Source organism: Natator depressus, chromosome 14, assembly GCF_965152275.1.
Source record: "Natator depressus isolate rNatDep1 chromosome 14, rNatDep2.hap1, whole genome shotgun sequence".
NCBI lineage: Eukaryota > Metazoa > Chordata > Testudines > Cheloniidae > Natator > Natator depressus.
Genome location: NC_134247.1, coordinates 17,966,712 through 17,980,385, shown reverse-complemented (window position 1 = coordinate 17,980,385; position 13,674 = coordinate 17,966,712). Strand labels below are relative to the sequence as shown.

At 42.5% G+C, this 13,674-nt stretch overlaps 1 protein-coding gene across 13 annotated transcripts in view; it reads left to right on the top strand.

Moving 5' to 3' along the window:
- TNRC6C (trinucleotide repeat containing adaptor 6C) overlaps positions 1-13,674 on the top strand; it is a 584,197-nt gene that overhangs the window by 203,996 nt on the left and 366,527 nt on the right. For all 13 annotated transcript variants that reach the window (XM_074970980.1, XM_074970983.1, XM_074970988.1 and 10 more), the window contains one exon: positions 7,454-7,515. In XM_074970980.1, the coding sequence (XP_074827081.1) occupies positions 7,454-7,515 (62 nt within the window). The remainder of the gene's footprint in view (positions 1-7,453; positions 7,516-13,674) is intronic.

Genomic DNA, 13,674 nt, shown 5'->3' with positions numbered 1-13,674 from the left:
TCGTGGTTAGCATCCGTTGACCTCCTTTTTGGCAGTCTTCGCAGTGAGACCCTAGAGACTGTACGCACCAGCTTGTTGCTAGAAACAATGAAGCACGGTGGTGTTGGGGAGCTTGCTTCAGTGTCTCTTTGTTCTGTGGATAGAGACTTCACTTTCCAGAGATGTCTGTTCAACACTAAATGACACAGCCACCAGGGGCATCTGGCTCAGTCTGAAGCTCACAGGCTTTTGGTTCTTTCCAAATGTATTTAAGTTTACATTTTTAAAAAGCAACATACACTTCTGTCTCTTTCTTTCTCACACGCACGCTCTCACACACAAGAATCACACTACCAGAATTGTGGAACAGTTCCTTGGCCACCTAATTGCACACAACAGGCCAAATGCTGCCCTGACAACTCCATGCTGTCCCACTGGGATGTAAGACAAGGCAGAGCTTGCCCCGGCACTTTCATCATTCATGTGCCGCCTTATACTCACCATGTGAGATAAGGAAAGCTATAATATTTTCTGTTAGTCTTGCTTCGTCTCTGTTCTGACTGGGGTGAGTCGAATCTATGCAAGTTTTTCTCCATGTCTGTTCTACTCACTGCAAGCTCATTCTTAGAAATGCAGCAAGGAAGTAGGTTTGCCAGGTAATTTCAGCAGCCCATTAGAATCTACTGTCCCCATTCTGGTGCCCTGACAATCTAGTTCCGAGGACGGGGAATCACTGAATTGCACCAGAGAAGGAAGCTGATGAGTGGTGAAAAGGACTGAGATGAACCACCCCATTTATAGTCTGTGTTAAATGGTCAATGTTAGTAAGAGGCCTCCAGACACAGAGAAAGATGTGGATATCAAAATCCCTACTCTCCCTTTACATTAGTGAGTACCCTCCTTCTGTTCCCCTGCACATGCCATGTTTTCAGGGATCCCAAACCATCTGTGATTTGAGTCCAAAATATGGGTCATTCCCATGGACTGAGAGAACACGAGATAGGATGCATGCAAAATCTCTTCCCAATATTGAATCAGCTGATCTGATTTTTTTCTTATTCCATTGACAGAAATATGATAAACATGCTGTTACTTGAATTTATCCTTAAATATCACATTTCAGGTGGATTTGCACTCTCATGAAATTTCCCTGACATGAATCCCAGAATCACGAAAGCAGCCCATGTTAACAATGGCTGCAATTAGACTAGAAATGATCTAATCTACTGGAGATTTCCTTCATTATCCCTCTAATCAAGGCCTCTATCAAGCTTCTTTGATGGGTTACTGGAAAAAAAATCTTCAAGTAAACTGATGCTGGAGATAATTAATTAACTTGCCACTATCATCAGTCTCAGACAGACTCAATATAAGAAAGAGGATGTGTCCTTCTCAATTACTGATCTGCAGGTTGTGATGGGCAGAAATACTCTACCAAATTTCAGGCTTCAGACACATCAGTGTTTGCAGTTCAGAGTATTTTCTCGTGCTTCTATTTATCATCTTGCTGGATACTGATCACATGGCTCAGATTTCTTTTATCTTCCAAATGCATATTCTTCCCCCCACCAGAAAGTGCCTCTGGTTTCCTCTCTGTCTGGTTTTAATGGCCCTTGAATAACATCTTCAGTTGTTTCTACACTAGCCACTAGTTTCTTAAAATGTCCAGTATTGGTATCACCAGAGCAGCTTGACCCACGGTGTAGGCAATTCTGCTGGGGCTTTAAGCATTGTCACCTAACACTGCTGAGAGCAGGTCTAGGTGACATGATGGTTAAAATACCGGTGGCTACCTATGGTGCAGCTCCCACTGTTGATACCAACAGTGGAGCTGCACCAGGGATGGTAACAGTGGGAAAAGTAAAGAGAAAAAGGCTAGTGTAGACAAGGATGCTGAGATTCGTTAACAAGTTCCCTGCAGACCACTTACAAACAAAAATAGGGCTTTCATTCACCCTCAGAGCCAACAGCTTGTGCACATAGAAGTCACTTGGATTTTATGATAGGTTTAGTTCAGATCTAGTCATCTGTCCCAAGAGGTTTATAAGTAAACCAGTTAATATTTATGGTCACCTATTATGTATTATAGAAATCAGGTATCGTATTGCTTGATCGTCCAAAACCTCTAATTACTCTTTCTGGAAAAACACTATCTGCCCGTGTGATGAAATAGCCTGCTAACCCTCGCCTTCCTTTTTAAACAAGTATAAGAAAAAGAAAACCATGGAACTACCAGACATGTACAAGCTTTACTGCCTGTTCACAAGTCCTAGGGCCTCCAGTCCTCTTCCCTATATTTATAGAATGACTTCTGATTGCAAACTCCTAAAGCAGGGACCATATCTTTTTGCATGGCTGTACGGGGTAAATAATATCTAATGGCATCCTAATGCTCTAATTTGCTTATAATAGCAAAGGAACCTGAGGTATTCATAGCAAAAGATTCTATTTTACCCTCTCTCTTTGTAAACAATCTACAAGCACTTCACCATTTTCTCAGATGTGTTTGTTTTTTGAAGTTATTGCTGAATACGCTCTGCAAATTTTTCTTGTTCTATAGATTACACATGAGCCTTTATTGTGGCACTTCAGTATGGTAAATCTGAGTTGTGTTGGTTGAGTTTTGATTGGACATATAGGTCATATGGTATTGCTGACATACCCTGATTGGAGGAGAGTAGCTTCTAGAATCAGGTTTCCAGGGTAGATAAGCAAAAATGTACATGTTCAAAATTTGCTTTCCATGAATATTGTGTAATATTTGCTGTTTTTTCAAACAATTCTGCCGGAATGATTGTGGAAAGTAAACACGCCCAAAGTTAATTCATCATTTTATCTGAGCAAATATTTGAAGGATATTTTTGAAGTATTTGCTCAGCTCTAAGTCTCCTAACATCGAGGCGTTTTTGCAGTGCCCAGCTAAGATAGGTGCCTTTTACAGAGCTAGCCCAGTACTTGTGCATACGTAATCAATCAAAGATAAAATCAGAACCTGGGAGCTGTAGTGAAGGTTGCTGATGCACTAAAAGGTCCTATTCCAGGGCCCAGCTACCCATCTCCAGAATTGCAATCTGATATGCCAGATGAAAATGGAGTCTGATGGGACAGCTGTTCCTCCATTATCTGTAGGGCACCACAGATCACCCCGTTAATTTTCATCTTCAAAAATGTTGCATAAATATGAATTAATGCTGAAAATGGAATCCTGAAAATAGTTCACAAAGGCTTAAAAACAAAGTAATATTGAAGCATCTGCTTGTAAGCTTCACCCCACTCCATGTATCACCCCATTTATAAAGCACTTTTCTTAAAAGCTATAATTCATCCTTTTGGCCTATAAGCATTGAAAAGCTCCTAATCAATGGCCTTTCTCACACTCCTCTTTTATCACAGAAACCCCCTTTAAAAATATTTGCTAACTGATTTTAAGCCTCTTTGTGGCAAAGCCTAAGAACTGGATTTACCAAGTTACTAGGGGGATACATCTGGTGCAGAAAGACGATTTCCTTGCCAAAGTATTTCACCTTAACAGAAAGAGAGAATGGGTTGTAGGCCCAGCCCTCTTGGCTTGACAGGAATTTCAGTTTAACTAGCTGTTGGCATTTCATGTCCACATTTTGAGGAATAGTGAGGAGGGTCTTCCACAGGGAATTAAAGAGGGGTCTCTGCCCTATTCTCCTTCACTGTATATGAGATATGTGCTGTGCATAACCGTTTCTTTCCATGTTATTGTTTTTAAATATTGGGAGGAAATTTGGTGACCATGAGGGGACCACATAACTGGAATGAGTAAATGATAGTGAAGGCAGATGCACTGTCTCTGTCAAGGCAGTTACGTTCAGATCTGCAATATGTCCCTTTCCTGTGCAGAGGGGTGGGCAGAAGTTTCCAAACTGTATGGGGTCTTTCTGATACCACTAGGTTCAAGGTTCATTTTTCACTTGAGATTCATCCAGCTTTGAACCTGGAACATAAAGGCCATAGGTTACTTTCTTTTTCTACAATTTACTTGTCCCCTTCTTTACAACAAATAAGCTAATATAATGCTTTTTAAAAAGGGGAACAAAATGGCACAGAAAATATGGTATATTAAACCAGTGGTGTACGCCCTTTGCTGGACCCCTGTCTCAAACTTTGATCTCCTTAGAAAGGGTATTGGCTGAGACTGAAAAGGTCCAGAGAAAGGCAATGAAGTTATAACATGCCGTAGAGTGCACATGAGAAACGTTTGCAGAAATTAGGACTATTTAGCTTGGAAAAGAGAAGAATTAGAGGGATCTTGACTGGGATTTTCAAAATTATGATGTGGCAATTACAATGAAGACTGATCTGTTCTCTTTTTCACTCTGTCCGGTATTAGAACTAGTGGTAATTCCATAAAATTAATGACAGTACATTTAGAAGATCTAAATGGAGATATACAGAGTTTAGTGTGTCTGTGGGAGTTGCTGATATAGGGAGTCATCAGCTCAAATGAGCCAATACCAGAAGCAGAATGCTGGACTTGGTGAACAAATGCTCTTACCTGGTCTGGTAAAATGTCTGTTTCTATTGACCTCACTGGAAGTTTCATGTGCTTATGGAAGGTAGTTAGTGAACTTGCATCTCCAAAGGTGAATGGCTAGTAAATATAGGAAACCTTTTATCGCCTTCAGTTGATGTTGCACTCTGCTGATTGGGTGAGAATTTACAGCTGTGGACCCTGTCATGGGCACTGACTATGAGACATCCAGCCAGTAGCTGTTCTGTGCTGCATTATGGCCCTTCTCTATAATGAACTGATGACAGACCTTCATTTCTAATAGTGTAGTGTGGAAAAAATTGCCTGGGTATAAAATGCTATTGTCTGACCTCTCAATCTAGTAAATAAAGTTCACATTAAATCAGGCCAAATTGCTGTTACATTTTTGATCTTCAAACCAGTGCTGTTTTGGCTGGTTACTTGTTCTCCATCTGCTAAGACTGTAATATCTTCAGGGCAGGGATCGCCTTTTTGTTCTGTGTTTGTACAGTGAGCAGCACCATGGGATGCTGAATTGTTACTCAAGCTCATAGGTGTTACCACAATACAAATAATAACACAATGCCATCCTTTCTGCAGTACCATTAAAATGCATTGTCTATATTAGCATTTAAGACACTGAACTATTGGTAACTTTTTAAAACTATTTTAGTTTCCATTTTATTTATTTCATAATAGCCTCTTGAAAGTTTACAATAGTTCCTTTTCCTCCCTCATGTAGGCACACACTGGTTTGTTAAATAGGCTTGTATAATGTCCTGGGGAGACCCTTTTCATGCTCCTGCCCAGGGCTTTGGAACAACGAAACTCGATACCTTGCCAAAAGAATCCAGGAAGTGGATCTCTTGTGTGGACTGGTCCAGGCTGAGGTTGATGGTGGGATGGAAATTGTTGAAATCATGGTGGAATTCCTCAAGGGCTTCTTTTCCATGGGTCCAGATGATGAAGATGTCATCAGTATAGCGCAAGTAGAGTAGGGGCATTAGGGGACGAGAGCTGAGGAAGTGTTGTTCTAAGTCAGCCATAAAAATGTTGGCACACTGTGGGGCCATGCGGGTACCCATAGCAGTGCCACTGATTTGAAGGTATACATTCTCCCCAAATGTGAAATAGTTATGGGTGAGGACAAAGTCACAAAGTTCAGCCCCCAGGTTTGCCGTGGCATTGTCGGGGATACTGTGCCTGACGGCTTGTAGTCCATCTTTGCGTGGAATGTTGATATAGAGGGCTTCTACATCCATAGTGGCCAGGATGGTGTTTTCAGGAAGATCACCGATGGATTGTAGTTTCCTCAGGAAGTCAGTGGTGTCTTGAAGATAGCTGGGAGTGCTGGTAGCGTAGGGCCTGAGGAGGGAGTCTACATAGCCAGACAATCCAGCTGTCAGGGCGCCAATGCCTGAGATGATGGGGCGCCCAGGATTTCCAGGTTTATGGATCTTGGGTAGCAGATAGAATACCCCTGGTCAGGGTTCTAGGAGTGTGTCTGTGCGGATTTGCTCTTGTGCTTTTTCAGGGAGTTTCTTGAGCAGATGGTGTAGTTTCTTTTGGTAACCCTCAGTGGGATCAGAGGGTAATGGCTTGTAGAAAGGGGTGTTGGAGAGCTGCCTAGCAGCCTCTTGTTCATATTCCGACCTATTCATGATGACAACAGCACCTCCTTTGTCAGCCTTTTTGATTATGATGTCGGAGTTGTTTCTGAGGCTGTGGATGGCATTGTGTTCTGCACGGCTGAGGTTATGGGATACATGATGCTGCTTTTCCACAATTTCAGCCCGTGCACATCGGCGGAAGCACTCTGAGGACACCCTCCCTTTTGGTTGTTCTGAAGTCCTACAATATCTTTGCAAAAAGAAAAGGAGTACTTGTGGCACTGTAGCTCACGAAAGCTCATGCTCAAATAAATTTGTTAGTCTCTAAGGTGCCACAAGTACTCCTTTTCTTTTTGCGAATACAGACTAACACGGCTGCTACTCTGAAATCTACAATATCTTTAGTACTCACACAACAGACCAAAGCGAACCATCTTTTCAGCCACACGGGCTAGGCTGGAGAAAGATATTACATTAAAATAGTAGTTGGTGGAGCACTCACCGGAAAGGTTGCTACTGTTCTAAATTATCTACTTTATCCAAATCGAAGTTATCCATTATCTAAATTATCCACACCTTTAGGTTTGCAAAACTGGATTGGAAATCTCACCCAAACGGGCTTTTTTTGTGAGAGTTCTGGGGCTTCTGTTTGTGGCTGGACAGGAAATAACCCAAGAACAGGCTTCTTCCTGCTGTTTTGGCCCCTTGGCTTTCAGACCAGACCGAATCCAGGAAAAACGCATGTGTTGTCACAACGTTCGTGGTGATTACTATGCTGCACACTTTGGCTTCTAGAACTCAAAGTGACAGAGGGGATAAACTCAGATCATCCTGCTCCAAAAGCACAGGCACTTACCTCTTAAGCTAAAATGGAATCGCCATTAGCAAGACAGGGCCTATAACACACACACTTGAGCAGCTCTGTTTCTATGCAGAAAGAGGGCAGTGGAATACATACCCACTAGCCAATTATGGTGTGAATTAAATGAAAAATAATGTGAGAAAAGCTATGCAAAAATAATGGGGGAAAGTTATGCAAATTTTGTTTTGAAAGTCAGAAAAGATTTGGTTTGATTATGGGGTGCAAATGCTCATAAAAAGTGTCTCTTACGTTATCTGAATCTGTTCATCCATCCCAATTCAAAATACAATAATATGTGGTAGGGAGAGAGTTTGCCAAAGCGAAAAAATAGGGTGGAAAGAAATGTTCATTGTAAGTGAGTGTTGCACATAATGCTGAATAATGAAAATAAACCTGAAATATCTCTGATACTTTTTACCCAAATGTAGAAAAGTTCCATCAGAATCAGGTAAACTGTTTGTTTATGTGTCATTTAAATTCTTTATTTTCTCTGTCTTTCAGCAAAGAATAAATCATCCAATAAGCTCTTGCCAGAAAACCGCCTTTGAAGGAGTCAAGAGCAGGTAAGGATTTCAGTTTGGATTACATCAAAGCAAGAGGTTTATTTGTTACTTGACATGGGCCCAGTGAAGGTCTGTGTGCTTGCAAACTGCATAATCTCCCACCCCATCATGAAGGGACAGGTGAGGCTGGGATGTTTACTGTACTGGTAGAAACATGAAACAATGGTTGGAGACCTGAATGGAATCCCTGTAAGAAACAAGCAAGCGATAGTCACCTTTTTTTCCTACCACATATTTGTAGTAAAGATATTTGGCAGCAAAATATGCTCTGTTAAAAGTGTATATGTAATACAAATATAATATTGCTATTGAGAACAACGTAGAAATATTTGTTTCTCTGTGTGTTTCCTTACTTTGTGTTATTGTACTCTGAACCATTTGATTTGCATTCCTAGATGATTAGAAGTTGAGGGTTATGCCATATATCATTCAAAGGATTGTTTTTAAAGCTAGTTTTTTAAAAATCCAATTTGTTAAAATTGTTTGAAATATTTTGTGTTATTTTTATGCTTTTCAACCAACTCAGAATGGTCAACATTGTTTGAAAATTTGAAATGTTTGATGAAAAGAATTGAAATATTGTTGCAAAATATTTTCTGCATTTTTCAAACAGCTCAAGTTATTCTTCTTTAGGTGTGCAGTAAGATGTCTCCGCTTACCTACACCTCCATATCATGAGGCATCAACGATTTCCACGTGGTCCTGTATTTTTATGATTTGCTGGGATTTTCTTTTAATTTACATGGATAAACTCAAGCTATCTCATTTATTCCTAAAGCTATGGTAGCTTACACTGAACATGGTGGTGAACTCCAGAGATCATACATGATGGTTGCTTAGATTTCAAAGCCAGCTCAAACATTAACTCAGACAATTGACTTCTCCCATGCAGAGCCATTAACTTTGTCTATGGGACGGCATGTGGGGGACAGAACTGGAGACATGTAATGGAGTTCCTTTTCCTCCAGGTTCTTGTATTGTATTATTTTGAAGGTGTAATGTTGAGTATGGATTCTTGGTGTCTCTTGCCTTCAACAGGTGGCTGGTTTTTAAAATAGATTTGTTGTAATTTTCACATCTGTCCTTTTCTGGAACGGGGATGATTTTTTATCTTTGTCATTAATTGAGTGCCTGATTCAGCAAAGCACTTAAGTTTCACTTATTTCAATGGAGCTTAAGCACATGCTTTAAATGAAGTAACAAGACATCTGGGACAGCAGCAGTCTCCAAAATTAGGGCTCACAGCAAAAGGTACTAATGATTGTGTGTGTGTGCATGTGTGTGTGTGTGTCTGGACACTTATTAGAGCAAACTAACCTAGGAAATGCATTCATCTCACTGGCTATGCCTTGTCTATTAGAGGAAAAACCACACTTTGGAAAGGCTTATATCACACTGTAGATGAAGTACAATGAAAGTAAGAGAGAGCACTTTGGAATAATAGAGACAAATTCTATCTCAGCTACACAGTATAGGTGAGGAGTAACTCTGCTGAAGTCAGTGGAGTTATTCCTGATTTATCTCGCTACTCATGAGATCAAATCTGGCCCCAAATTAGTGAGAAACTTAGGTCCTGCTCCAGCTCCCATTTAAGTCAACAGAAAGAGTCTCTGTGACTTCAGCAGGAAATGGACTGGGTACACAGAGAATGGGGACCATATAGACAAAAGGTGAACCAGTATTGTCTAGTGGTTAGAGTGGTGGAGCAGTGGCCTGGGTCTCTTCCTGACCTTGCCATTGGCTCTGCTGGGTGGCCTTGGAAAAATCTCTGGATGCCTCACTTTCCCCATCTGTAAGTGGAGATGGACCTGAGCCATGACATTCAGATCCAAATATGAATGTCAGAATGTCAGGAGTGTGCAGCGGTGGGAGGAGTGCTCGAATCCAAATGATTACTTTTTCAATACACCTTTGACAGGCTCAATCAGGCGGATCATGGAGACAAGTTAGAGCTGCAGAACTCAGATCTGAACCTTCCCAGCATTTGCCTGGCCCAGATCCTCTGTTCCACTTTGGGCCCTTCTCTACTGCAAACTGGTGATAACAAATGCCCACCTCCCTTCCAGGGGCACTGTGATTTGTAAACTGTTCAGATGAGGTCTTTGGACGAAAGGCAGTAGATGCAATGCATTATTATTATATCCTACCTGCAATCTGTGACTGACTCCAGCTGATGATACAGATCCCTTTGGGACGGGTTTATTTTTGAAGAAAGGGGGCTATGCAGTGTATACTGCATTACAGCCAGTACATGACCTTTAACATGTGGAAAGAAAGAGAAACCCGCTCCTACTCACAACCAGTAACAACAACAATCATAATAATTCATGTAGTAATTATCCTAACAGATGGAAAACAGGACTGGAAGCAGCAGAGAGAGGTGTACTGTTGTTTGCTTTTAAAATACTGTGTCTGTGCCAGGCGCTGTGTAATTCCTTCAGTTCTGTCCTGCATCAGGGCTGCAGTCCCAGACTGATGGATGGGCATAGTTGCTGCAAAATATTCTATAATGTTAGATTGCCTGAAGGTGCTCGGTAAACAACATAGAAGGGGATTGAAGGGATCGGGAGGTCTAATTACTCAGCTGGCAGGGTTGTGGGTCCCGTATAATGGTGCAGCTAGTGGTGATGGAGAGAGGGAGGGGGGCAATGGGGAGAGCGGGGGGCAATGGGGAGAGCAGGAGTTACAACAGCATTAGAATAAATAATACAGTAGCAGGGATGAACTGCTGAACCAAGAGGGCACAAAAAGGAAACCTGTCTCCTCCCTGCCTGGAAGGAGGTCACAGAGCAGGCCACTAAGCAGGGAATGGGCAAGGGGGAGGGGGCAGGACAGAGCACTGAGCTCACTTTAACTGGGTCTCTCTGACTCCCCAGATCAGTGGAATGCCGTGTGGCATATGTAGATCATAGCAACACAGCAGTTAGGAATATGATTGTGCAGCACTCCCTCCAGGTATGGGTGCACACAAAGACCCTTCTTTGCTTTCATGTCCCAGGGGAGAAACGGGGACCAATGACAGGTACTGGATGAACCATACTTCCTACCCCCACCGCTGCCTGTAAACATCAGTGCAGCTAGCATTGTTCTTTTCTCATCCAATGCCAGAGAGCAATCCCTGCATGATAGGCTCTGTCTGGTTTTAATAACCATAAATCAGTTCTTTCAGGTACTTACGTACTCACTCACTGTTTTAGGAAGAAATTTGCTCAGTTAAAAAACAAGTCCCTGAGCTCTGATGCTGGAAAGGGACCTAAAACAGAAGGACAATGCCAAGATGGCTTTCACTGCCGTGCCATGGCTCAGAGCACCACTCATGATAGGCCAGGGATTTGGGTTTACGGAGCTTTGCTGCAGTGCTAGGTAAGCAGCACAGAATGGAATAAATAATTCCAGCACAGCGCCTTGCCTGCAAACAGCTCTACAAAGAGAAAAGGAGAGGGGTGGAGGAGCAAATCACTTATGCAGAGAATTCTTAAAAAGGGGAGAGAAATTAATCAGAGTCGTTAAAGGCTTCAGACAGCTGAGCAGTAATTAACTATTTCAGCCACAGCCCACTTTAGTCTAGAGCATTACGTTGGAACCATTCTCATGAAGGTGTTGCCCCTTTCGTGCCAATGTGGGAAACATCTCCACCCACCTCTCCCGCACCCCATCACCTCCCTAAAACAAGGGGAGGGGAAGGCTCAATTCCCTATATGCTTTTGTTCAATTGGCTACTTCATATCAAACCTGTCTCTTCTCTGTTTTGCATCCCCGCCCTCCCCATTCAGACAGCTCAATGGCACATGCTAACTGCAATGGGGTGGTGACATTGCGGCAGGTGTCCCTAGCTCAGAGAGCTGCAGGATCTTCTGAAAAAGAGCCCAGGCTCTGCAGCAGCTAGTAGCACTTCCAAAGTCCCAGAACCTGGTATGCTCGGCTCTGATGTCCGATTCCTGACACTGTTCTGAACTTAGTGTTTGTCTGAGAGGCTCTGACCACTTGCAGGGGAGTCATGAGACAGCTCAGGTAAAATGTGTTTTGGGGAAGCACTATTCATTTTTGCACAGGCTTCGCAGAAGCTGTAGCTAATAGAGAGAGGCTTGCAGTTACTGCAATGGGAGAAAGGAGAGCTAGATCCGATTTTCCGCTCAGACAAAAATTTGCTCTTTGACTTTGGGCAAAGTCCCAAAGTCCAACATTTTCAAAAGTGGCCTCTAATTTTGGGTGCCTCCCTCAGCTTTGGGGTGCTCAACTTGAGATACCCAGGGCCTGATTTTCAGAGACATTGAGCAGTCAGGCTCTGAGAATCAGGCTCTAAGTATCCCAAATTGGGCATGCAAAGAATACAAGGTACCCACCATTAAAGGTCATTTCTGAACATTAGGCCCCTAACCAACTGTGCTTCTTTTTCCCTATCTATAAAATGAGGATAACAATACTTATCTCCCTCCTAGGAGTCTTGTGAGGCTAAACTTGTTAACATTTGTGAAGCTCTTTGAGGTCTTCAGCTGGGCAATGCTGCCGTACGTAAGGGCAAAGTATCTAAATTACGGAATGTGCAGTGGTGGACATTGAAGAGACTGTTCCTCCTATGATGGAGCAGAATGTGCTGAGTGATGAAGAGTTGCCTAATTGGGTCTTAATGCTTTAAATAAGGTTACGGCTACAGCTGAATAAATAATTTATAGTGAACAAACTGTTGGGCTGATTCAGCGTTTTTCCCTTGTTGGTGAATGGCCTGTGAACAGCTTGCCGGTTTCTCAGATGTATTCATGATTTAGAATTATTACCCAAATAATGCCTGCCAGTTACCCTTGGTCTGCAGCTTGTTTGCAAGCCGTTCATTGAGAGTGTGAGAGATTCAAAATTCAAGCTGCATTGGTTAGGTTTTGGTCGGACAAATGGGTCTCCTGATGTTGTTTCTGCTCCTTGATTGGATGAGGCTAGCTCTTAGAGCTGTGGGGCAACCACTGTGTTTAATGAATTTAAAATAGCTTTGGGCAGATAGTCTCAGACAGTCACATACAACTCGCTATTTCCACAAATGTTCTGGTTAGTAAACTCCTTCTCCAGGAGATTCACTCAAAGCCTCCTACGTGAACCGGCAACTAGAAGGGGATAGACACTGTCTCCATCTACACTAGGAATTTTTCTGAACCATTCCCCACTTCTGCAGCTCCAGTGGTGAGAACTCTGCTATATGCAAAGTGTCATGGTATATTTACCATGGCATCCCATAGATCTGCTTAGAGCAGAATTAGACAGCATGGCAATTAAAATGCCAAAGGCCAACTCTGTCTCCATTGCTCCAGCTGAATGGAAGTGCAGTATAGATACTTTGCAAGTCTACAGTGGTCTATATCTTGCATCTGAAGATCGATCCTGCATTTATACTTGTTTGCTGTGTCCAAAGTGGATTTGATCTGCAGGAAAGAACAACTAACAGTCTTCCACTGTCCACAGGTTTAAAACATAGTGCTCAGACATACCTCTCTTTCCTTCTCCCTTTCGTAGTAACTTCACCACTGACCCTGCTAGCAGCGGTGTGTTAATTTTTATGATGAAAAGGATGCCTGTTCACTAAGAACCGGAGTGAAATTCATTTCAAGTAGCAGCCAACCAGCTGGTGGATGATTCTCAGTTTCATTTACTGCTGACATGGACTAGATTGTGTTAAGTCTTGAACATACTTACTCCGAGCAAGGCTAAGCACCAAGTCATCCACCACCATGTTACTTTGTACCATTGTGGTGCCAATGCAGACAATTAGCACTGGCATAGACGCCAGACCGGAGCCTCCCAGTACCTGCCTACGATGCTCCTGCCCATCAGAATGTACTAGCTGTGACATCTTCTCTTCATTAGGAACATAGGTGTGTTCTTAACATGTGTTGGCCACATCCAGGGTTTGACCCCATGACCCCTATCTTCACCCCGTATCTTTGCCACCCAGAGCAGCAGAGGAGGACACAGGGAACACATGGAATATACTTGATTTAAAACTTAATTTTTTTTTCTTGTAGAACGTTGTTGCACACAGCAGTTCACCAGGAAACCAGACAGGGCATAAATCAGAGGTTATGAGCAGAAAGCCACCCCCAGCTAGGCATGCATAGAGTACTTTATTGGGGCTTGCCATAGAAGCCCATGTTAGTAGCGAATTAAAGTTTGCAC